Source organism: Polychytrium aggregatum, assembly GCF_025602895.1.
Source record: "Polychytrium aggregatum strain JEL109 chromosome Unknown BJ171scaffold_7, whole genome shotgun sequence".
In the NCBI taxonomy this organism is placed as follows: Eukaryota; Fungi; Chytridiomycota; class Chytridiomycetes; order Polychytriales; genus Polychytrium; species Polychytrium aggregatum.
In genome coordinates, this window is record NW_026516209.1 from 948,377 (window position 1) to 972,778 (window position 24,402).

At 55.5% G+C, this 24,402-nt stretch overlaps 3 protein-coding genes across 3 annotated transcripts; 2 read left to right on the plus strand and 1 right to left on the minus strand.

The window, feature by feature from the left end:
- Nucleotides 1-14,943: 14,943 nt before the first annotated feature.
- Nucleotides 14,944-16,159, plus strand: BJ171DRAFT_565951 (uncharacterized protein; the record flags this gene model as incomplete). The annotated part of the gene is made up of 2 exons (XM_053113377.1): nucleotides 14,944-14,991; nucleotides 15,024-16,159. The coding sequence occupies 2 exons, from the start codon at nucleotides 14,944-14,946 to the stop codon at nucleotides 15,912-15,914; spliced, it is 939 nt and encodes a 312-aa protein (XP_052969769.1). The 3' UTR covers nucleotides 15,915-16,159.
- Nucleotides 16,160-16,516: 357 nt separating this feature from the next.
- Nucleotides 16,517-17,997, plus strand: BJ171DRAFT_596682 (uncharacterized protein; the record flags this gene model as incomplete). The annotated part of the gene is made up of 4 exons (XM_053114696.1): nucleotides 16,517-16,689; nucleotides 16,901-17,016; nucleotides 17,094-17,564; nucleotides 17,752-17,997. 4 exons carry the CDS (start codon nucleotides 16,517-16,519, stop codon nucleotides 17,925-17,927), a joined length of 936 nt encoding a protein of 311 aa, XP_052969770.1. The 3' UTR covers nucleotides 17,928-17,997.
- BJ171DRAFT_493532 (armadillo-type protein) lies at nucleotides 17,921-24,091 on the minus strand. Its single transcript, XM_053109918.1, has 24 exons — nucleotides 23,827-24,091; nucleotides 23,641-23,702; nucleotides 23,373-23,459; nucleotides 23,187-23,258; nucleotides 22,878-23,099; nucleotides 22,514-22,720; nucleotides 22,057-22,401; nucleotides 21,847-21,945; nucleotides 21,545-21,651; nucleotides 21,277-21,416; nucleotides 21,039-21,195; nucleotides 20,766-20,901; nucleotides 20,560-20,638; nucleotides 20,299-20,441; nucleotides 20,062-20,190; nucleotides 19,755-19,937; nucleotides 19,546-19,635; nucleotides 19,306-19,469; nucleotides 19,064-19,152; nucleotides 18,912-18,941; nucleotides 18,680-18,816; nucleotides 18,491-18,563; nucleotides 18,235-18,317; nucleotides 17,921-18,163 (listed from the first exon to the last, which is right to left on the minus strand). The coding sequence occupies exons 1-24, from the start codon at nucleotides 23,945-23,947 to the stop codon at nucleotides 18,044-18,046; spliced, it is 3,075 nt and encodes a 1,024-aa protein (XP_052969771.1). The 5' UTR covers nucleotides 23,948-24,091; the 3' UTR covers nucleotides 17,921-18,043.
- Nucleotides 24,092-24,402: the final 311 nt, after the last annotated feature.

Consider the following 24,402-nt stretch of genomic DNA (forward strand, 5'->3'; position numbering starts at 1 on the left):
ACGCGGGCGGCGAGCTGGACGAAGCGGGTGGCGAAGGCTTGGCAGGACTTGAGCTGGACCAAGCGCTTGAGGTCGTTCAAGGCCTTATCTTGCGAGGAGGCCGTGTCCTCACCGAAGGTCGACTTGAGGGCAACTTCAAAATCCGCGAAGGAAGCCGGGAAGCGGTTGGCCATGTAGAAGGCGGCCTCGTACCACTTGAAGGCTTCACCGCGGAGGAAGGAGGTGGCGTACAGGACCTTCTGGCGCTCGGGCGCGAAGAAGGCAGGATCGGCGAGGAAAACCAGGTGGCACTGGGCGAGGAAGGCCGTCGTTTCATCGCGGGAACCTAGGAACTCCTTGGGCTTGTTGACCTGGTAGACCTGGCGGGGAGCGGCGGCGGGAGCTTGCAGATCTTGGATCTGACGATGGAGAGCAGCGTTCTGGGTCATGAGGGCGTTCATACGCTCCTCCATGCGCGCCAGATACGCGTTGAGGTCTGCAGGGGGTGCAGCAGGCTCAGCCATCGGATCGACGAGGGAAAGAGAGGCGAAAGAAGAAGAAAGGCCGGGAAGCCAAGAGGGAGCGTTCAAAATGATGTTAGAGTCCGAAGGGGACTCAACGGCAAAAGAAGAAGTGAGCTCGAAGTGAGCTCAGGGAAGGCAAGGGTAAAGTCCGAAGTGGACTCGGAGAGGGAGCGAGGGAAGCAAAGATCCGTTCAAGATAAGACTAGTCTCGAAATGAGACGTGAGGAACACTCAGAGAATAAAGTAGAAGGCACTTTATTTAGTCCTATTTTGAACGCTGAGGTTCGACTACACATCGCGGGGGTCAGGCTATTTATAGACAAGTCCGGACTTGGCAGCGAAGGGCGGCCAAGGGAGGGAAAAGTGGGCGATCGAGCAGGGCGAAGGGGCGATGCACGAACGAGGGCCGAGAAGGACCACCGAGACAGGCAGAGAACCAAAGCGAGGGAGGCGCAAGCAAAAGCGAAGCACCTGGCAGGAGAAACGTGCAAAGGCGAAGCAATGTGACTCAACGTCCAAGAAGCGGATTGGTCAAGTATAAGGTTGGGGCAAATGCATGCGAGATGAACAAGAGATCGGGGCGGTCAGGCAGGTCATGAGTCACCGGTGGTGGGACACATGACCGGCAGCCGAATTGCAACCAATCGCAGCAAGGCGCGTGCACAAACAAACCGGCGCGTGCGAAGAAGACAAAGGAAGCGGAGCAGCGCGGGGAAACGGAAGTGCGGAAGGAGCGGAAATGGCAGGCAAAAGGCGGAAAATTGGAGGGGAACTGCAAAGCTACACACAAACAAACAGAAAGGCAAAAGAACAGCCAAGTGTGCAGTCAAAGTGGAGAACAAGCAGAAGCTATCCCTAACACTCATGCATGGGGGCAAACAAACACGTGGGGACTCATGATTGGTGCGGAGGGCGAGAGCATGCGGGACAATCTCATTGGTCCGTTGTGATGCTGGTCATCACACTATCTCCTCCTTAAACTACGGCGTGTTCCATCTTGAGTTCTCCTGGGGCCAGGCTTGTCTGGGTAGCGTCGGTGGTACTCCGCGGCCACCGTTGGGGCAAAGACAATGTCGGCGGGCTCCCAACTTCGATCGGTGACCGGGTAGCCTTTCCAATCGATGAGATAGTGCAGCTTTCCGCGCACGAACTTGGAGTCTAAGATCTCTTCGACCTCCCACTCCAAGTTCCCATCGATGACCACCGCAGGGGGCGGCGCTTGCACCCGACCCGGAAGCGAGTTCTTCTTGTAGGGCTCAAGAAGAGACACATGGAACACCGGGTGCACCTTTATGTCCTTTGGCAAGTCCAGGCGGAAAGCCAATGTCCCGACGGCCTCGAGGATGGTGAATGGTCCAATCCTCTGGTAATCCAGCTTCTTGCTTGGGCGAGTGGTGCTGATGTTACGAGTCAGCACCCAGACTTGATCGCCCGGACGCAAGTCGGGAGCCTGGGACCTCCGGAGATCTGAGAAGTGCTTGTAGTCAGACTTTGCCTTCTCAAGATTCTCCTTCAACAGTGCCAGGTTCCGCTGGAGATGTTCAACCCTCTCCGTGGCAGAGGGAACATCAGGGCCGCCAGCGACAACGGGGACTTCGAACCTTGGGTGGAACCCATAGGTTGCCAAGAATGGCGAGGCATGTGTTGACGAGTTCTCGAGGTTATTGTAAGAGAACTCGGCCAACGGCAGCAGCTCGGCCCAGTCATCTTGCTGATACGACGTGTAACAGCGCAGGTATTGGTTGATGACCTGGTTGACCCTCTCAGTCTGTCCATCGGTCTGGGGATGGAAGGCCGTGGACAGACTGGTTTGGATCCCGAGCTGCGTGCAGAGTGCCTTCCAGAACCGAGAGGTGAACTGACTTCCTCGGTCTGAAACCACTGTGTCGGGGAGGCCATGGAGACGAAAGACATTGTCGAGGAACAGTGACGCAGTCTCCTCCGCCGACGGCAGTGAACGCCAGGACATAAAGTGTGCCATCTTTGTGAGGCTGCATACCACCACAAAGATGCAGGTGTGACCCTTGGACTTTGGCAGATCAGTGATAAAGTCCATGGTCAGTGTCCCCCAGGGTCGATCGGCTGTCTGGAGTGGCAACAGGAACCCAAACGGCTTGTGTCGCGGAGCTTTCGAGCGTGCACAGGTGTCGCACGTCGAGACGTACTCTTTGACATCTTTCCGATAGGTTTGCCACCAAAACTGTCGCGATACCAGAGCCAGAGTCCGTCGGATGCCTGGATGACCCACAGCGACTGGGTCATGGCACGACTTGAGCGCCGGAACTCGGCACGACTCTGGGACCACAATCCTGTTCTGGAAGGTGAGGTACTGGCCATTCCAGACGAACTTCGGGTCACGACGGTATTTGTCTAGACCGGGATCCCGAGCCTGCTCTTCGGCTATGAGCTGCAGCAAATCCACAGGGTCACTGCGACTTGCAACCGAAGAGCGGGCGTCTCTGCTTCGGAGCACGCGTATCACCGCGGCAGGATCGAGAAGCAGAGGCGGATCCCTCGACACGGAGGCCGACGAAGGGATGTAGTCCGAGCGACGAGACAGGGCATCGGCCTTGCCGTTCCTCGCACCAGGACGGTACTGGATGCGGATGTCGAACCGAGACAAGAACTGGGACCACCGTGCATGACGCTGGTTTAGGATGCGAGCCGTTGCCAGGTACTCCAAGTTCTTGTGATCGGTCAGAACGGCAACGGGATGCTGGGCGCCTTCGAGGTAGTGTCGCCACGCCTCGAAAGCCTCCTTGATCGCCAACAGCTCTTTCTCGTATATGCTGTAGTTACGTTCAGCATTCGAGAGTGTCCGCGAATGGAACGAGCAAGGATGAAGGCGATCATCAGCACCCCGCTGGGAGAGCACGCATCCAAGCGCAAAGTCCGACGCATCTGACTCTACGACGAACGGCTTGGATGGGTCCGGATGCACCAGAACGGGCTCCGAAACGAAGGCATCCTTCAAGGATCTGAATGCTTTATCGGCTTCGCGGGACCACTGGAAGCCATGCGTCTTCCGGAAGAGCCGAGTCATGGGCCCCGCGATCTTTGCGTATCCATCGATGAAGCGTCGATAGAAGTTCGCAAACCCGACAAAGGATCGAAGATCCGAGATGTTGCGCGGTATGGGCCAATCCAAGATCGCAGAGAGCTTGGATCGCTCCATACCGATGCCCTCGGGCGAGACCATGAAACCAAGGAACGAGACCGAGGTTTTGGAGAACTCGCACTTCTCCAGCTTGCAATACAGCTTTGCAGCTCGGAGCTTCGAGAGGACCTGCTTGACGTGCTCTACATGCTGCGACGGATCAGCACTGTAGATCAAGATATCGTCAAGATACGCAATTGCGAACTGGTCCAACTCGGTGCGCAGGACGTCGTTGATGAAGTGCTGGAACGTCGCTGGCGCGTTGGTGAGCCCAAAGGGCATCACCAAGTACTCGAAGTGCCCATATCGAGTACGGAAAGCTGTCTTCCACTCGTCCCCGGAGCGGATGCGCAGCAGATTGTAGGCTCCACGAAGGTCCAGCTTAGTGAACACCTTCGCGCCTCGAAGTCGGTCCAGCAGCTCGCCGATCAGCGGTAAAGGGTAACGGTTCTTTACCGTGATACCGTTCAGTGCGCGGTAGTCAACGCAAAGACGAAGTGAGCCGTCCTTCTTCTTGACGAAGAGGATTGGTGAGCCTGCTGGGGACGACGAAGGACGAACGAATCCCTTGGCAAGATTCTCGTCGAGATAGTCACGCAGAGCGTGAAGTTCGGGCTCGGACAGTGAGTACAGAGGCCCGAACTTTGGCGACTTGCCCGGCTCCAAGTCAATGGGGCAGTCATAAGGGCGATGCGGAGGCAAGGAGTCAGCTTCCTGTTTAGAGAAAACAGACAGGAAGTCCTTGTACTCCGCAGGCACTTCGACAGTCGCAGTGCTCGGCTCGTCAGTGGGCAGGACATGGACCTGAAAGATGGTCAGGGGTTGCGTTCCATGCCTGCATGCATCCAAAGACTCGCGCATCGAGCGGTAATCAATGCTGCAGACGCGGAGAGGAGCGTCCGAGCTGAGAGGAGGGGCGTGGACAAGGTCAGAATAATGTTCGACGGTTACTTTATTCTGAACAATGTCCGAAGAACAAACAACAGGAGGAGGTACATCAAGGAGGGAAAGAGAACTGACAACAGAAGAAGGGGTTTGGGAAGAGCGAAGGGGTTCGGGAGGAACAAGACAAGAAGGGGAAGACGAAGGTGGGAGCGTAGGAGAGGAGCTTAGATCAATCAAAGGAGTGGAATCATCAAGAAGGGGAGTGACATTGGAGGAAGTGGAGCAAGACGAAAGAGAAGTAGTGCATGGAGAGGGGTCGGAATCAACAGAAGGAGGGAGACAAAGAAGACCGCGAGACCAGACAATCTTGGGCTCGGCGGTGCGCAACCAAGGAAAGCCAAGGATAAGTGGTTGATGTGGAGACCTGATCACATCGAACCGAAGGCGTTGCGAGACGTCCCCGAGAATCACCTCGAGTGGAGCAGTCTCGCGGAGGATGGGGCCAGACGACAGCGGCTTACCATCCACGCCTTCCACTGCCAAGGGCGAAGCCTTGGAGCAGGTGGGGACAGAGTGTCGAGCAACAAAGTCCTCGTCGATAAAGTTGCCAGAGGCACCAGAATCGACAAGTCCTTCGCACGACAGAGAATCACCAGAAGGAAGACGAACAGCGACGGGAACAACCAACGAGCAACGACGAACAGACGAAACACAAGACTTTGGTTCGGTACCAGCTTCGGCACCAGGGTTGCGGCTAGCACAGACAGTTAACTTTGCCGAGGGTTGGCAGGACAGCTCAGGTATTTGCACCTGTGGATGAGGTGCAGTTCCCAGTGACACCAGAGGTGCCACGGGTACTATGCCAGAGCTGAGAGTGTCCGCCGGTCCAGAGGCAAGGCGAAGCTGTCCGCACATCACTGCTTCCCCAGTACTTACCAAAGGCACCTTACCAATGTCTTCACTTTCGGAAGGCGGTGGGCACGGCTCCGGTTCAAGGCCTTCACTTAGAACCGGGCCTGGTCGTTTCCCGAACTGAAGTCTTGCACTTCTCCATCTTCGTAAACGATGGTGCGGATGATCCTCGGGCCGGGAGGTCCAGGGGGCGGTCCGGTAGCTCTGGTAGATCCAAACTTGACGGGGCAGTTTCGTACCAAGTGGCCCTTCTTGCCACAGTACAGGCAGAGTCCAAAGCGGCGGCGGCGTTGTTTCTCCTCGGCGGTCAGGGGTCCAGAGACGGCAGAGTCCACTTGCATGGGCTCGGAAACTGTTAGGGATAGCTTCTGCTTGTTCTCCACTTTGACTGCACACTTGGCTGTTCTTTTGCCTTTCTGTTTGTTTGTGTGTAGCTTTGCAGTTCCCCTCCAATTTTCCGCCTTTTGCCTGCCATTTCCGCTCCTTCCGCACTTCCGTTTCCCCGCGCTGCTCCGCTTCCTTTGTCTTCTTCGCACGCGCCGGTTTGTTTGTGCACGCGCCTTGCTGCGATTGGTTGCAATTCGGCTGCCGGTCATGTGTCCCACCACCGGTGACTCATGACCTGCCTGACCGCCCCGATCTCTTGTTCATCTCGCATGCATTTGCCCCAACCTTATACTTGACCAATCCGCTTCTTGGACGTTGAGTCACATTGCTTCGCCTTTGCACGTTTCTCCTGCCAGGTGCTTCGCTTTTGCTTGCGCCTCCCTCGCTTTGGTTCTCTGCCTGTCTCGGTGGTCCTTCTCGGCCCTCGTTCGTGCATCGCCCCCTTCGCCCTGCTCGATCGCCCACTTTTCCCTCCCTTGGCCGCCCTTCGCTGCCAAGTCCGGACTTGTCTATAAATAGCCTGACCCCCGCGATGTGTAGTCGAACCTCAGCGTTCAAAATAGGACTAAATAAAGTGCCTTCTACTTTATTCTCTGAGTGTTCCTCACGTCTCATTTCGAGACAAGTCTTATCTTGAACGGATCTTTGCTTCCCTCGCTCCCTCTCCGAGTCCACTTCGGACTTTACCCTTGCCTTCCCTGAGCTCACTTCGAGCTCACTTCTTCTTTTGCCGTTGAGTCCCCTCCGGACTCTAACATCATTTTGAACGCTCCCTCTTGGCTTTCCGGCCTTTCTTCTTCTTTCGCCTCTCTTTCCCTCGTCGATCCGATGGCTGAGCCTGCTGCACCCCCTGCAGATTTGAATGCGTATCTGGCGCGCATGGAGGAGCGTATGAACGCCCTCATGACCCAGAACGCTGCTCTCCATCGTCAGATCCAAGATCTGCAAGCTCCCGCCGCCGCGCCCCGTCAGGTCTACCAGGTGAACAAGCCCAAGGAGTTCCTAGGTTCCCGCGACGAGACGACGGCCTTCCTCGCCCAGTGCCACCTCGTCTTCCTCGCCGATCCCGCCTTCTTCGCGCCCGAGCGCCAGAAGGTCCTGTACGCCACCTCCTTCCTCCGCGGTGAAGCCTTCAAGTGGTACGAGGCCGCATTCTACATGGCCAACCGCTTCCCGGCTTCCTTCGCGGATTTTGAAGTTGCCCTCAAGTCGACCTTCGGTGAGGACACGGCCTCCTCGCAAGATAAGGCCCTCAACGACCTCAAGCGCTTGGTTCAACTTAAGTCCTGCCAAGCCTTCGCCACCCGCTTCGTCCAGCTCGCCGCCCGCGTCCAGACTGATGAACCCACCAAGATGCACTTCTTCAAGGAGGGTCTGAAGTCGGAAGTCAAGTTCCACCTGATCGGTCTCCGCCCCGCTCCCGCTTCCTTGCCCGAGTTGATCAAGGCAGCGGTCGAGTACGACGATGCCCTTCATCGTCTCAAGGTCTCCTCCCGTTCCCAGCCTCCTCCTCCTTCTTCTCGCTCTGCTCCCCATCACCACCATTCTCCCGCGCATGTTTCTTCTTCCTCCTCTTCTGCACCCACTCCCATGGACCTTGACTCTGTCTCGGTCCGCCCTGCTAAGCTCTCCGACGTCGAGAAAAAGCGACGTCGTGAGCAGGGTCTCTGTTTGTACTGCGGGGAAAAGTCTTGTCCCGGCAGTCGCGATGTTCAGCAGTGCCCGGTTCTGGTCAAACGGAACTCGGGAAATGCCCACAGCCGAGCAGCACCTCGCAAGTAAGCGAGGTGGTCTGTTCGGCGATACGAACATCTTCCCCTTTGACTCGTCATTATCGGACGATAAGCTTCTTCTTCCGGCCACTCTTATCGTCATGAGTCTTTCTGGCCCGGTCTCCATCTCCCTTTCTGTCTTTATTGATGATGGATGCACCGCTCTTGCCCTCATTGATCCTGCCTTTGCGGATCTCCATAAACTCTCTCTTATCCCTCTTTCTACTCCCTACTCCGTTTCCCTTGCTGATGGTTCTTCGGCCGGTTTCATTCGTTTCCAAACCGTTCCTGTGACGTTGACCATTGGTTCCCACACCGAGTCGATTTCTTTTCTTGTGACTCGACTCTCCACCACTCCCATCACTCTTGGTCTTCCCTGGATGCGCTTGCATAATCCAGTTGTCAATTGGAAGTCCCTCTCCCTTTCGTTCTCCGATCCCTCTTGCCTTGCTGATGGACACATCCTCGCGGATGTCTCTGCTTCCTCCTTGGACACTTCGTCCCCTTCCGGCTATTCGCCTCCCCCTTCGGGCACTTCGCCTTTGACTCCTCCCTCCGGTCCTTCCCTTACACCGGTTCCCTCCTTTGGCACTTCGCCTTCCCTTTCTTCCCGCCTTGACTCTGCTTCGCTTTCTGAAGAGCCAACGGCTTTATCTTCGCCCGACATTGAGCTCGTTAATGCGGCGAGTCTTCTCCGTCTTGCACGGGAAGACAAGCTCGACATTTTCGCTGCCCAAATGGATATCCGTCCTCCTTCGCCGGAGACGTATCCTACGGTGTCGATAAGGTCCGTGCTCACGACGAAGGTGTATGCCGAGTCTGGCACCCCTGTTGACTCTCGAGGTGTCCCGCTCAAATACAATGAGTTTGGCGACGTTTTCAGCCTCAAGTCTGACCCTCCTTCTTCCTTGCCTCCTCACCGTCCGTATGACTTGTCTATTGAGTTTGTACGGACCGAGGATGGAAAGGAACCTCGTTTGCCAAAGCCGGGGAAAGTCTATCCTTTGTCCCCGGCCGAGGAATCTGCTCTTTCGGAGTATCTGACCAACGCCCTCGCACGTGGTTGGATCTCCAAATCCTCTTCTCCCGTTGGTGCTCCCTGCTTCTTCGTGAAGAAGCCCAATGGTGGTCTTCGCCTTTGCGTCGACTACCGGGGCCTCAATGCCATCACGAAGAAGAACCGCTACCCTCTTCCCCTCTTCCAGGATCTTCTGGATAAACTTTCTTCTGCCCGCGTCTTCTCACACCTTGACCTTCCTGATGCTTACCACTTGGTTCGTGTCAAGAAGGGCGATGAGTGGAAGACTGCTTTTGTTTGCAAATCTGGCTCTTACGAGTACAATGTTATCCCCTTTGGTCTTTCGAATGCCCCCGCTGCTTTTCAGTTTTTTATGAACGACATCTTCTCGGACCTCCTTGGTGTCTGTGTTGTCATTTATCTTGACGACATCCTGATCTTCTCAAAAGATCCCCTGGAGCATGAGGAGCATGTTAAGCTTGTTCTTTCTCGCCTTCGTGAACACTCTCTTAAGGTCAATCCGGCCAAGTGTTCTTTTGACCTTTCTGAAGTTGACTTTCTCGGCATGATCATTTCTGCCGATGGCATTAAAATGGACCCTGCCAAGGTCGAGGCCGTTTCCCTTTGGCCTGTTCCCTCTTCTGCTCGCGACATCCAAGTTTTTATTGGTTTCGCAAACTTTTACCGCCGCTTCGTCAAGGACTTTTCCGCACTTGCTCGTCCTTTGACTTCACTCACCACCAAATCCTCCACCTTCTCTTGGTCTCCCGAGGCCCAAGAGGCTTTTGATTCTCTTAAACGTTCATTCACTTCCGCACCTATTCTTCGTTACTTTGATTTCTCCAAACCCGCTGTCATCGAGCCCGATGCTTCTGACTTTGCTCTGGGTGCCGTCCTTTCCCAGTTTGACCCTGACGGCGCTCTTCACCCCGTTGCTTTTCACTCTCGGCAATTCCGTCCCGCCGAGGTGAATTATGACACCCACGACAAAGAGCTCCTTGCTATTGTCGATTCCTTTACTGCCTGGCGTCATTACTTGATGGCTGCCGACCCCGATCATCCCACTCTTGTTTTCTCTGATCACCAGAACCTCACCCGGTTCACTTCCGCTTCCCAACTTTCTCGCCGCCAGTTCCGGTGGGCCCAATTCCTTTCTGATTTTGCTTTTCGCATTTACCACCGCCCTGGTCGCCTCAACACCAAAGCCGATGCTCTCAGTCGCCGTTCTGACTTTGAGATAAAGCCTGGTGACTCCCTCCACTCCACCAACTTCCTTCAGCTGTTCGAGTCTATTTCTCTCGACAGCATCACCGTTATCGGCTCGAACCCCGATTTTCTTTCCGAGATTCGAGCTGCCACCCTTTCTTGTTCCCTTCTTTCTGACTTCAACGCCAAACGTCTTGATGGCGATTACTCCTTCCGTGACGGTCTCCTTTACTTTAAAGACCTGATCGTTGTCCCTTCCCCCGAGCTCCAGCTCAAAGTGTTTGAGCAACGTCACTGCTCCGCTGCCGCTGGTCACTTTGGTCTTGCCAAGACCGTTGAGCTCATCTCCCGGGACTTTCACTGGCCCCGGCTTCGTAAGTCTGTGCGTCGCTTCATTGCTAATTGTGAAGCGTGCCAGCGAGCCAAGCCGTCCCGTCACTCCCCTTATGGTTTACTTCACCCTCTCCCCGTTCCTTCCGAACGTTGGTGGGACCTGTCGATGGACTTCATCACGGATCTCCCACCTTCGAACGGCTTTGACTCCATCTTCGTGGTTAAGGACCGCCTGTCCAAACAAGCACACTTTGTGCCCACCACGAAGACGGTTACAGGCGAGCAAACCGCCGAACTCTTCCTCTCCCACATCTTCCGCTTGCATGGTTGTCCCCGGTCTATTGTTTCGGACCGAGGAACTCAGTTTACTTCGGCCTTCTGGAGGCGCTTCAATGAGCTTCTGAAGACGAAGATTTCCCTTTCTTCTGCCTTCCACCCCGAGACCGACGGTTCGACCGAGGTTCTCAACCAGGTCATCGAGCAGTATTTGCGTATCCATTGCAATTACCTGCAAGACGACTGGACCCTTCACCTTCCCCTTGCCGAGTTCACTTACAACAACTCGGAAAACACCTCCACTGGCATGACTCCCTTCTTTGCAGTCCATGGCCATCACCCCATTTTTGATCCCTCCATCATCCGTGATCCTTCTGTTGTGCCCTCTGCCGAAGAACGTGTCGACCGACTTCAGACCGTTCTCGAGGATCTCAAGGCCAACCTCCGGGTTGCCCAAGAGTCCTACACTTTGCAGGCCAACAAATCCCGTCTCCCCACTCCCGACATCTCCGTTGGCGACCTCGTTTTTCTTGATCGTCGCCACATCCGCACCCTTCGTCCCTCCAACAAGCTTGATCAGAAAAAGCTTGGCCCCTTTAAAGTTCTTCGCCGCATCAACCCCGTTGCCTTTGAACTTAAACTCCCTTCCACACTCAAAGTCCACCCCGTCTTTCATGTATCCCTCCTTGAACCCCGAACGAAGGACATTGTTCCCGAGTTCACCCAACCCGAACCTCCACCCATTCTTGTTGACTCCCAGGAAGAGTTTGAGGTCGAGACTGTTCTCGATTCTCGGCTCTTCCGTGGTCGCTTACAGTACTTGGTTCAGTGGAAGGGCTATTCCGAGACTGACCGGTCTTGGGAGCCCGCTGCCAATGTTTCCCACGCCACTGATCTTGTTGCTGACTTCCACCTTCGCTATCCCTCAAAGCCGAAGGCGACGCCCGGAGTTCGTCGCTAAGGAAGGGGATGATGTTAGGGATAGCTTCTGCTTGTTCTCCACTTTGACTGCACACTTGGCTGTTCTTTTGCCTTTCTGTTTGTTTGTGTGTAGCTTTGCAGTTCCCCTCCAATTTTCCGCCTTTTGCCTGCCATTTCCGCTCCTTCCGCACTTCCGTTTCCCCGCGCTGCTCCGCTTCCTTTGTCTTCTTCGCACGCGCCGGTTTGTTTGTGCACGCGCCTTGCTGCGATTGGTTGCAATTCGGCTGCCGGTCATGTGTCCCACCACCGGTGACTCATGACCTGCCTGACCGCCCCGATCTCTTGTTCATCTCGCATGCATTTGCCCCAACCTTATACTTGACCAATCCGCTTCTTGGACGTTGAGTCACATTGCTTCGCCTTTGCACGTTTCTCCTGCCAGGTGCTTCGCTTTTGCTTGCGCCTCCCTCGCTTTGGTTCTCTGCCTGTCTCGGTGGTCCTTCTCGGCCCTCGTTCGTGCATCGCCCCCTTCGCCCTGCTCGATCGCCCACTTTTCCCTCCCTTGGCCGCCCTTCGCTGCCAAGTCCGGACTTGTCTATAAATAGCCTGACCCCCGCGATGTGTAGTCGAACCTCAGCGTTCAAAATAGGACTAAATAAAGTGCCTTCTACTTTATTCTCTGAGTGTTCCTCACGTCTCATTTCGAGACAAGTCTTATCTTGAACGGATCTTTGCTTCCCTCGCTCCCTCTCCGAGTCCACTTCGGACTTTACCCTTGCCTTCCCTGAGCTCACTTCGAGCTCACTTCTTCTTTTGCCGTTGAGTCCCCTCCGGACTCTAACAGAAACAATGTAGGAGGGGTGCGGCGGAGCGAGGACGGGCGCGGGAGCGATGGCGGGAACGGCAGCGGAGGCGGAACCAAAGGCGAACTGGGAAGACCGGTAGCGGGCAGGCGTGCTTCGGCGCTCTTGACGGCGCTCGCGGATTCGTGCATCGAGCTCGTTACAAAGCTCGATGTACTCCTCCAGATCTCGTGGCAGAGGGCGAACTCGCGAAAGTTCGTCTCTGACATCATCCGACAAGCCAAGTCGGAAGAACGAGATCTTTGCACCGTCGTTCCAAGTCGTATCGGCGGCAATACGAAGGAACTCGGATGCATAGACTGCGCACGGGCGGTTGCCCTGAGACAGTGTGGTGATCACTGACTCGGCAGTCCTGGCCCGATCAGGGTCGTCAAACACTTTGGAAAAGCGTTCTAGGAAATCGCCAAAAGAGTTGAGTCGGGGATCACCCATCTCAAGCATCGGAGTCGCCCACTGGAGAGCCGGTCCAGTGAGCAGACTAATGACGAATCCGACCTTAATCGGGTCAGCAGGGAACCGGTGGGGCTGCATTCGTATATACAGTTTGCACTGATTTACGAATGCCCGGAACCCTTGCCGGTTACCGTCGTAACGGTCCGGCATCTGCACGCTGTACCCAGCGGCAGGAGCATCGCGAGCTGTCCGGAGCTCGGCGAGCTCGGCCTCCAAGGCACGGAGGCGGTCCACGAGGGCAGGATCCATGGCGGGACTGGGACTGGGACTGGGAAAAAAAAAAAAAGCGAGGAGGTTCAAGAACAGGAGAGCGAAGAGGGCTCAGACACAAGTGTGCTTGAGGTTCGGACAGGACTAGGAAAGGGGCGGGGCTAGGAGCGGAAGATACCAAGCAGGTGGTATCAGTAGAAGAGAGTTCGAACAAAGTGTAAGGAGTGAACAAGCGCAAGGACGAAGACCAAGTGCTTGGTATGAGCTTTATTAGCTTTTAGCCCCGAACACCAAAGAACAAGTTTTGTTCGAACTGGTGTTCAACATAGGCTCAGACATGCAGGGCTATTTATAGACCGGGAGAAGGTCGAGGGGCAAAAGTGGGCGAGAAGGGTGGAGCATCACAGAGAAGCGAGAAGGGGGTGCGAGAGTGGCTGGTGTGCAAGCGAGAGAGGCTTGGCACAGCCCGGGGACATGTGCCGAGCGGTGGGGGAGGCAGGAAACCAGTAGACGCGGGTGGCAACGGCGCGTGCTCATGCATGGGGGCAAACAAACACGTGGGGACTCATGATTGGTGCGGAGGGCGAGAGCATGCGGGACAATCTCATTGGTCCGTTGTGATGCTGGTCATCACATCTTTGCACCGTCGTTCCAAGTCGTATCGGCGGCAATACGAAGGAACTCGGATGCATAGACTGCGCACGGGCGGTTGCCCTGAGACAGTGTGGTGATCACTGACTCGGCAGTCCTGGCCCGATCAGGGTCGTCAAACACTTTGGAAAAGCGTTCTAGGAAATCGCCAAAAGAGTTGAGTCGGGGATCACCCATCTCAAGCATCGGAGTCGCCCACTGGAGAGCCGGTCCAGTGAGCAGACTAATGACGAATCCGACCTTAATCGGGTCAGCAGGGAACCGGTGGGGCTGCATTCGTATATACAGTTTGCACTGATTTACGAATGCCCGGAACCCTTGCCGGTTACCGTCGTAACGGTCCGGCATCTGCACGCTGTACCCAGCGGCAGGAGCATCGCGAGCTGTCCGGAGCTCGGCGAGCTCGGCCTCCAAGGCACGGAGGCGGTCCACGAGGGCAGGATCCATGGCGGGACTGGGACTGGGACTGGGAAAAAAAAAAAAAAAAAAAAAAAGCGAGGAGGTTCAAGAACAGGAGAGCGAAGAGGGCTCAGACACAAGTGTGCTTGAGGTTCGGACAGGACTAGGAAAGGGGCGGGGCTAGGAGCGGAAGATACCAAGCAGGTGGTATCAGTAGAAGAGAGTTCGAACAAAGTGTAAGGAGTGAACAAGCGCAAGGACGAAGACCAAGTGCTTGGTATGAGCTTTATTAGCTTTTAGCCCCGAACACCAAAGAACAAGTTTTGTTCGAACTGGTGTTCAACATAGGCTCAGACATGCAGGGCTATTTATAGACCGGGAGAAGGTCGAGGGGCAAAAGTGGGCGAGAAGGGTGGAGCATCACAGAGAAGCGAGAAGGGGGTGCGAGAGTGGCTGGTGTGCAAGCGAGAGAGGCTTGGCACAGCCCGGGGACATGTGCCGAGCGGTGGGGGAGGCAGGAAACCAGTAGACGCGGGTGGCAACGGCGCGTGCTCATGCATGGGGGCAAACAAACACGTGGGGACTCATGATTGGTGCGGAGGGCGAGAGCATGCGGGACAATCTCATTGGTCCGTTGTGATGCTGGTCATCACAGTCTGGGTCACTGCAAACGGCCAGGCAATGAAGCCATTCCAGATCCTGTCGCAGCTCATCCAGCACAAGCGTCCCAAGCGATTCAATGGCATTCCCGACGATGTCTGGGCCCTTATCGAGCGCTGCTGGGCCCAAGATCCCGCAGATCGCCCTGCCTTCCCTGACATCCTTGCCGCTCTCCAGCCATACAACCGAGCCGCTGCCCCTGCCGTTTCCGCTCCCGCCACTGCCAAGGCCCCAGCTATCAGTCAGGTTTCAAGCAATTTCACCACTCTCAGTGTGGATAATTACTCCCCATCCCAACCTAGCAGCCATGCCGAGCTCACGTTCGAAGGTATCAACAATGCCATCCACCGCCTGCCTGATCAACTTGTCTCGCGCGCAAAGCAAGGTGATCCCGCTGCCTGTCTCGAAGCGGCCAAGTTGGTCTCGGAGGGCCTCCCAGCTCACCACAGCGACTGGAAGCTCGCCGCCCAGCTCTTCGGGGCCGCCGCCGACCGCGGTAACCTCGAGGCATCCTTCCAGATGGCTTGGTTTGCGCTGATCGGCCAGGAAATTCCTCAGAGCGATCACTATGCCTTCTGGTTCTGGGAGGAAGTCAGTAGCAGGTCCACCGATCCCGTTCTCAAGCCCATTGCCACGCACATGGTCGGGTGGATGTACTACTTCGGCCGGGGCACACAACAAGATCAGCAGAAGGGCATCAAGATCATCCGAGATAATGAATCGGATGGGTTCAAGTTTGGAGAGGCCGAGTGTCTGGCAAGGTGGAATACGGCCTCATCTGACTCGCCCGCGTCCTGCAAGTTCTTCTCGCTGTGCCAGCTGGGATCGGACCGCGATTGGCTGTGTAAGCATCTTATGGGTGTCTGTTTATCTCTTGGATTCGGTACCGCAAAAGACGAGAAGAAGGCAGCGGGCATCTTTGAGCAACTCGCCACCGACGGCCACAGTGATAGTCAGTACTGGGTTGGCGAGTACCTTTACCGTAGCGGAAAGGTATCGAGTGACTACAAGAAGGCATTCGAGTGGTACTACAAGTCAGCCGACCAAGGCAACTCTTACGGCCAGTGGAAGGTTGGTCGCTACTACTGGAACGCAATTGGGGCTCCTCGGAACAACGCCAAGGCAATCGAGTGGCTCCGCAAGTCGGCTGAGCAGGGCAATCGATATGGACAGTATGATCTCGGCGACTGCTACGAAAGTGGTGAAGGCGTTCCCAAGGACATTGGTACCGCCATTTACTGGTATCGCAAGTCCGCGGACCAAGGTCATGAATATGCCATTCGTAACCTCAAGGAACTCGGCAAATGAACCTGAATTCCGAGGCACTCCCATGTCCCATATCCAAGCACCCATGTCGCAATCATGACCCTGCAAACAGAACGGTCAAGCAAACTGTACCGCGAGCACTCACTCCACACACCACGGTGCCACACAATTGACTCGCAAGGCGGTTCCGTTGAAGCGGTGGTGAATGAGTTGTGTCGTATTGACATCCAATACATTCAATACATCCAATACATTCAATTCACCCAATACATTCAACACATACATCCCTAAGCGAGGATGGGAGCCCGTCCAGCGCAGAGCAGCGAGACACATATGGTATTATTGTCTGCGAGATTGTGATCGGCGCTTGGTCGATCCTGGCTGCCGCTGGCTACATATGTACGCAGATGTCGGCTGGTCGGCCAAGCGGTGGTGTGGTCCCGATCCAAAACTGATTGATCTGGATCTGACGAGGCGGGAGCCATCGATAGGTTGATTTCGACCATATGCAAATACTTTCCTCGAGAGTTGCACGCATCCTATCGTCGAGCCTCTGAATCGTTTCTTGAATCTGGCCGAGACAGATTCTGTTCCTTTCTCTCCCTCTCCCTCTCCCTCTTCCGTCGTTGCCCAACACGATCCACATGGATCCAAATCTCTCTGCGGCGACCAGTGTCCTGGAACAGACCGAAGACTATGGCGGATTCCCATGCTTCTGCTCCTTGCTGATTCTGATGATTTTGGAGCGAGGCCATATCTCGACAAGGCTACTTGAGAATCTCCTCGCATATATGATCTACAGCGGGTGTCTGGGCCTGTTCGTTCTGTGGATAACCCCGATGTGGGCTACGGCAACGCCGTGTCAAGTAGCGTGGCTGCACTGGTTCTCCGATATGGTGTTCTCCCTCAAGGCAAGTGTGGTTCTGGCAGCCAGCTTTGGCCGGAATCCCGGGCCCATTCTCACCAGCAATCCGCCCATGACCTCTTTCCCACCAGACGGCGTTCCAGTGTGGCTTTCTTGTCTTCAGGACGATCCAACTCTCGCGTCTTCAAAGCAGCATAGCCCGGAAAGCAACCTGGATAATGATGGGGCTGTCTCTGGGCATCTACCAAGTCTTCATTTGGACTTACTACCGTCTCTTTGGTACGCAGTCGATCACTCGCCCATGCTGGCGCTTTGTTCTATGACGGGCGAGTGCTGACTCGGTCTCTCGGCGTTAGACACATGTGCCTGGGTCTTGCCAAATATCAACACGAGCATCGCAATTGCAGTCTTGGATGTCTTTTGGATCATCGTCCAACTCGCCGTCAGCATCCAGCTCGTGCGGATCCTCAACAACCTGCAGGCACGGCCGTCTTCACCACCCGATGAAGCCCCTTCCTCAACACCAGGATTACTGTCTGCCTTTCGGCTCTCGGTGGCTCGGGCTCGCGGATCGGTATCGGGCCCGTTGCCCGATTTACCAGCGACGCTGGCAACTTCGGCTTCTCCGCGGCCGTCTCAGCTCCTGCTCCAACTCCAGCCATCTCCTCAGCCGCCTCCATCGGCAATGAAAGCAAAACTGTTCCGGAGCCAGTGCCGGATCATTCTCTGCTCTACCCTGCTCGGCACCTTTGTGTACACTATTGGACTGATCGAGCTGATTATGGGCATGAGGCTATTTTACATGTTCGGGGTCTTGCAGTCGTTTTGTGAGTATTCGACGCCATGAACACACCAGACTGCTTTTGCATCGGCAATTCCGGCCCCTGGCATGTCGGGCGCGCAACATTATGGACAGCCCAGCCGGAGGAGCGATTGTCGTGTCTCGAATCGATAGCCTTACTGACTGCCATGTCTTTTTACACGAATGCAATGCCAAACAACTTTGCTCTGCAGCGGAACTATTGCTGGTTATTACACTCATCGATCCTAATCGACAGCCAAGTCCGACCGCACGCATTGATCGAGAGATACGACCAAGTCCACTCATCGACGAGCGGCTGGACACGGCACAAACGGCCTCTGCAGCTCCTCTCATGAAGCAGGGAGTCAAGACGCAACAAGGTGTCTGAAAGCTGGCGGGATGTATTACGCCCATTGGTGTGTGGACGGTGGCTCGGGTCGCTGGCTATTCGCAAGTCCCAGGAGCGATAACACAAGCCGAGCCAATGCATGCCACTAAGCAGCCTCACTGGATCAGAGCCGTGAGTTGCTGCTTCTCAGCTTCGCTCAAGTATTGCTCGCACAGCCATCGGAAGTTGTTCGTGTTCTGCTGGTAGGCACTCTTGAAGAATCGAAGAATGTGATCCTGGCATCCAAGAAACAAGTCAGCACATACTCTGTGTCCCCCAAGAGCCTGCCGATGTAAGTCTCGGTTACCTCCAAGTTCACAAGAAAGACCGGATCTTTGGCAATGTCGTCGTCGGCTTCATCCTCAATGGCACTGTCATCCATAGCGAGATCTGGGTTGCGATAGGCTCCTTAGCACCAGCAATAAACTTGCTACCATCGACACACCCACAGGACCCACTGTTTCCAAGGTAGGGTTCCCGCTCACAATGGGTTCACGCCCCTCAACGCCCTATTCGATGGCACCCAAATACTGCTGCCCGGACATGATGGCTGTTCACATTACCGACAAGATGGCAGCGCTTCTCGATGCTGCCCAAAGAGGAGTCGCCATATTCGTCGTCGTCGTCTTCGTCATCCTGCATCGAGTACAACAGTGCTGCCCGTTAGCCCCATCACTCGGCCAGATAAAGGTAGTTGAATCTTGTGATCAAGCCTTCGACTCACGCACCGCAGCGCTACCCACAGGACTCACCGTAAACCCGTCTCCGTTCAAGAAAGCCGAAGCGACTTTGTCGTCCTGAGCGTTGATGTCTCGCATGTTGATCAGATCGTGCAGCATAAGCTTGATGACCTTGGCTGGGAAAGGAACTGAGGTGTAGACCTCCGGAGCTACAGAACAAAGTTCCGAAGGGGTAGCCGGTTATAACCCAGCGCCACGGAGGCTCTGATTTGCTGTGCTCGTATACCAAGAAGCAGATTCGCACCTTTCTTTGCCTGAGATCTTGTCTTGATGCCTGAGCGTCACATGGAGAACAGGCCGTCCGGGGAACAGATGTGAGGCCACATGCGACGGACAATAGCGGTGTCCGACAGAGACGGGTACTGTCAAGATTACTTCTGCACACAGCCACAGTACCTGAGGTGGTGGCAACGAGGTCGCCACGCACCGCGATGCTCTGGATACGAGGGTCGCTCGACTCAAAGAGCTTGGTCAAACTCGTGGCGCTACAACAGCAAGGAAAGAAACGATACGAGGGTCAGCACGATGCAGGGACTATGTGCGGTGCTTCAAGAGAAGTCCCGCCCGATGGGCGATGCTTTCAGTGTTACGACGCGCCGCTTCGACGATATTCTATCAATCTAGCGCTTGTAGCTCACCTGACTTTGAGTGCATACGATCCCTGGAAGGAGTCATAGTGCTCACACCAAGTCTTCAGAAGGATCGCAAGACCCTTTTGGCCACCAACAAGCAGTCCGTCCAGGAATTCGACCACTTTCTCCAGCTGGGACTGGATCAAATGGGCAAACACGATCACAAGGGACTGCGGAGCAGCCTATGTCAGACCAGTTGGACGATGGGGACAGCGACCACTGGTCACGAAGGGAATAAGAACTCACCTGGATGAATGTTGGCGTCTGAGCCGTCGCGAGACGCTGGGCAACTGCCTTCAACAGCTCAGGCAACACAGATGCGAGCTCGGCTCCAGCCTGAGGCAATGGATGAGGGAGGGGATCAGTCAGGCAAACTCGCCGGCAGAGACTTTCTTGGTCCACAAACCGCGATAGCTGCGGACAGTCGCGGGTTGGATGCTGGTCCGCCAGCTCACCTTGAGGATCAGCTTGCTGATGAGGTCACCAACAAACACCGCGGCCGTCTCGGCCTGTGTGGGGTGCAACAGCTTCGCAATAAATTGCATGATATAATCGAGGCCCGACTTGGTGCCATCTGACCAATGAGCGACACCGTGTGTGTCTTTGCTAACGAGAACCTTGAGGAGCTCTTGCCCAACCTGGCTTGGCAGCAACCGAACGACGGTGAGCGGAGATCACGATCATGGTTAGTATGTGCATCCGACCACCGAGCTGCGGTTGGGTATTTGGTTGCTCGGGTATGAGTCGATACGACCGACGCACCTGCATAATGGTGTGGTCCTCGGTCACGAGCAGCAGATGCATGACGTGAGGGAACACTTGCTGAACATAAGCAGGGGCAATGGGCACGGGGGCCTGCTTGAGCAGAATCTCGACCATTTCCAGAGCGGCCTGGATAATCAGCGCATATCAGTCAGACACACAATCCGAGAATCTATAATCTGTCACTTTTGTGCGCGCAGGATCGCCGGAGAGATGGCCGAACTAGCATAGACATACCGCAACCACACCGGACTCTAGCTCGCTGCTGAGCAAAGCTGTGTGAAGCACAGGCAGGAGAGTCTTTTCAAGCTGTGGGTGGAGCAGTTTGTTGGACGCAAGGCACTCGAACAGATCCTGCACCGTCGTGGTCATCATGGGATCTGGAAGCATTCGTCACTTGGCTGTCAGCAGTCTTGTCGAAGTGACTGACGTATGACCATATGTAGCTGCTGTTGTGAGCAAGGCAGTTGGCGACAGCATTGCACTCTTTCCACTCACCATTGGTATGGAGCGTCCAGACAGACGAGATCAGGTTGCAGATGGCTACGCCCTTTTCTGCCGTCACGGCCTCGTTGATCTGGTCAAATATTTGTCCGATTGGAAGGGTAGGAATGGGTCAAGAGTGGTGTCTTATCCGATGCCGAATCGCCAGCGAAATACGGATTGGACAGTATTGGACAGCACTGGACAGCACGAAAACCCACCTTGACTGCAACCGTGAGGGTATCAAGGACAAGGCACACCGTGTACTCGCTTCCACCCTGAGCCATGGGGATAGTCTGCTCGATGATGACAGACACATGGGGATAGAGAAGCTCGCGGCTGCACTCGTCGCAGAATCTGGAAGACACAGCCGGCATGCAATAGAGCAGATGAGTTAGCGACGCCTGTATCGTTGGCCATCTACGAGTCGATATGCTTGAGGTAACATTGACCACAGGTCGTGAGGCTCTCTATCTGCGGCACCGGCCACATACTGACGAAGGGCTCGGAGGCCCGAGACTCGCACACAGAAATTGGGCGACTTGAGCGAGTCCACAGCTGCGGTGACATAGAGATTCAAGAGTTCCGGAGGCAGCTGGGACGAAAACTGTGCAGAGAACCAAAGGGCGCGACCCTGCAGGAAGGGAGAATCTGCGCAGGTACATGGCCAAGCGGTTAGCCAGAGTCGCGCGGTCCAAGTGGTTTGGTACAGAGTGTGACAGCCAAGCTTACCGTTGGCTCGCAGGCTCTCCAGAACAATGTGATCAAAGAGACCCTTGAGATCGTAGGTGAATTCTCCGGCGAGGATTGCATCTTGGACATCGTCCGCGGCCCGACCAAAGATGAGCAGGCATGCCTCAGTGAGCCTCCACCTGGCAGCAAGGAGAGGCGTCAGCGATCAACCGATGCAAATGCCTGGTGCGCTTTTAACAGAGAGACAGCCAGCCAGACAAAGCAAGAGGGCGATTTAGGACATACAGCACAAGCACCGAGATCCTACCAGATGGGGTTGCTGGCTGATTTGATTTCTGCAGAGTGAACCAGTCCGCTGCGGACTGCACCACCGAGGGCAATCAGAGTCTCGAGTCGGTAATGGGCCAGCAATTCCTTTGGGATCGTGAAAGTACCATACACAGAGCAAATGAATCAGCTCGAGTGTCGGCACCAAAGAGGTACTCCGTGCAAGACCAAAGCACTCCCAAATGGACGTGCATATATCAGTGCGAACGAGGACAGTGGTATCGAACACAGCAGGCGAGGGTTGGTACTGGCCGTCCGCGCATATCTCCAGACAGCCCTTACATGAACAAGCTCTTGAACAGCAATGCGGGGATTGTAAGCGAAACCTTCGTCCTCTTCTTCCTGGATAAAGAGGCTCGTGTCGGATTCCCACGTTTCGATCTGGGAACGGGTGGTTATGGACCAGAAGTCACCGATAAGTCCGTGCTCGTCAAAGCAGTGCCGCCAAAGACACGCAAACGGCACGCCAATGGCAGCCGCAAAGTCACAGACCTGATCATTGGTGATCTGGAGATAAGAGAGCGCCACTTCGAGTAGGCGGCACAGAAACTCGCTTGGGGCGGCCGCGGAGCCTGCGGGGACGTTCGCCCTGAACACCGCCACAACAGAGCGCTTTGGAACGCACTGCTGGATGAGGTCAAAGAGGCCGCAGACGAGCGACGAGGTCGAAATGACTTCGCCATCCGAATCCATGGCTTCCGAGACGGCCTCGCCTTGCACAACCGTCTCGACGTATTCGGCTCTGAGCGCAACCAGCTGTGTCCACACGCCTTCCAGCAGCTGGGGCAGGTAGGGCCTCATGATCTTGTCAAAGCCCCGCACAAGCACTTTGAGAGTCTGTCATGTCAATCGGATTCGAGCTTGTTAACGACCGTGGATCCGGGTAATGCACCCGGATTAGTGAGGCCAGGCATGGTCTGCACTGCACAGCCGACCGAGCAAAACTTGCCTTGAAGATCTCATTCCTGATCCAGAGGGTCTCGGCGCCGACTTGGGTCTCTGCCAGCGACGCTCGAAAGACTTCGATCCAGACAGGCAGCATCGGGGTCAGGTAGGCAGCGATTGCCTCAGGATACTCGTCCTTGACTGTTTCCAGGTTTTGGATAAAGTCGTGCAGGATCGAGACCACACGGGCCCGGATGCTGGGCTCGTAGACCTGAATACAGCCCGGAGCGTCAAAAGGGAATGCTGGACGAGGAGCCCACTTTCGAGCCCGTCGCGTGATGTCGCCCGATGCCAGACATTGCCACCAAGATGACTCCGAGTAACTCGTCCATGCTGCCTCGCCCCGTGACTGTAGATGCCTTGGTTACCTGGTCTTGACAGAATACCGTGTAGAGCTCCGGAAGAAGCACGGGCACGATAAACGGGATCTGCTGCTCGGAGAGCTCCTCGCGGACAAACTCGTCGAGCACTCGCATGGTACCATGCACAAGATGCGGATTGCCGCTTTTCATACCCGCAATCAGCGAGTCAAAGAGTGTTGGCCAAGCGTCGGGCCAGTCATAGGACGCGATCGTGGAGATGCAGTAGGCCTACGGACACAAGCACAGAGAGTGGTTGGTACAAATGGCTATTGTAAATGTGTCGGCGCGAACGACAAAGCAGGCGGACGGACGCACTGTAGCAACTCGGAGTCGGCTGATGTCAAGTCCGAGACCATTCAAGAGATTGGTGCGAATGAACTCCTTGGTCTGGGGGACGGCGGCATCGGGGAAACAGCAAAGTTAGAGGCAACTTGGCTCGTTGAAGCTCGGTCAGAGGACAGGGTGCTTCTGGAGGAAGTGTTGCAGAGTTTGCTGACGCACCTCAGTGGAAGTCTCGAATTCCGAGAAGGTCTCACTCTCGGTGGACCAGTGCCGGTCGATGTACTTTTTCAAGGTAAATGCTGCGAGGTGTTAGAGCAAAAGCAAGGGGGAGAGCATCCGCGACGGTGCCAGGTTGGAGATGAGGTGGGGGCAGACGGTGGCGGCGGGATTGAGGGCAGGTCGGCGAGTCAAGGAAAATGGCGCAACTGTCTGAAATCGATCGTTCATACTGAGCACCCGCGGACCGACGGAAATGAAAAAAGGATATCTGACGTTCTGGGAATCCCAGATCGGCACCCAAGATGACCTTGACGATAACCTTGGGATACTCTGCGAGGTCGAAGGGCAGTTTTGAAGACGGTGAGTGTTGCGGTGGAAGGCGCTCAATCCAGATCTTTCGAGACTCCCGTGTCGTTTCCGGGGTGGCCGACGAAACGAGGATATTGTCGCTGACCTGGGTTCTTCTCTAGCTCCAGCTGGCTTGTTTCGGCGGCGAGGCGGACGTCATGGTCGTGGGCAAGACACTGGGTCAAATTGGCAAGCACGGCGTGTTCGAAAGACATTCCTCCGAGCATTCCTTTAGACCGAAACGGAGAGACTGCTGGTGCGGATGCGATTTGGGCTGGCACTGATGCAAGAGGGCAGCTGGTGCAAGGGGGCCTGAGATGAGACAGCGCAGTGGCGAGCCAGATCGAAGCAGGTCCTGGACCTGTTTGCAGAAAGCGAGGGCGGGGTGGGGCGGAGGCGGCATTCAATTGTGCCTTTTTTGGTATGCGGCTCGAGCCGGCTTGACCAGCCAGGCCATTCTGTCGCGGGATTCAACGAAGTGCCAGCACCCACGACCGCAGCATCACGATATCCAGGGCAGGCAGCATGGTCGAACCGATGGAGAAGCGGACATACGGATTGATGGGGGAGGGGAAGGCGCATGGCCTCTCTATTGATTCAACGCAGTCAAAGACGGCCACAATTCATTCTCTGGTGTCCCGGTTCTCCAAACAACGGAACGAGACAGTCCCGTATCCAGGGG

Excerpts from the sequence above, each read along its gene's own strand:
- BJ171DRAFT_493532 (XM_053109918.1), bottom strand. The coding sequence starts at position 23,947 with ATGCTCGGAGGAATGTCTTTCGAACACGCCGTGCTTGCCAATTTGACC. Across the intron at positions 21,652-21,846 it reads CTGTTCAAGAGCTTGTTCAT|GAATTGCTGGCCCATTACCG; the intron begins GTAAGGGCTGTC and ends ACGATCCCAAAG. Across the intron at positions 21,417-21,544 it reads TCAGCCAGCAACCCCATCTG|GTGGAGGCTCACTGAGGCAT; the intron begins GTAGGATCTCGG and ends CCTTGCTGCCAG.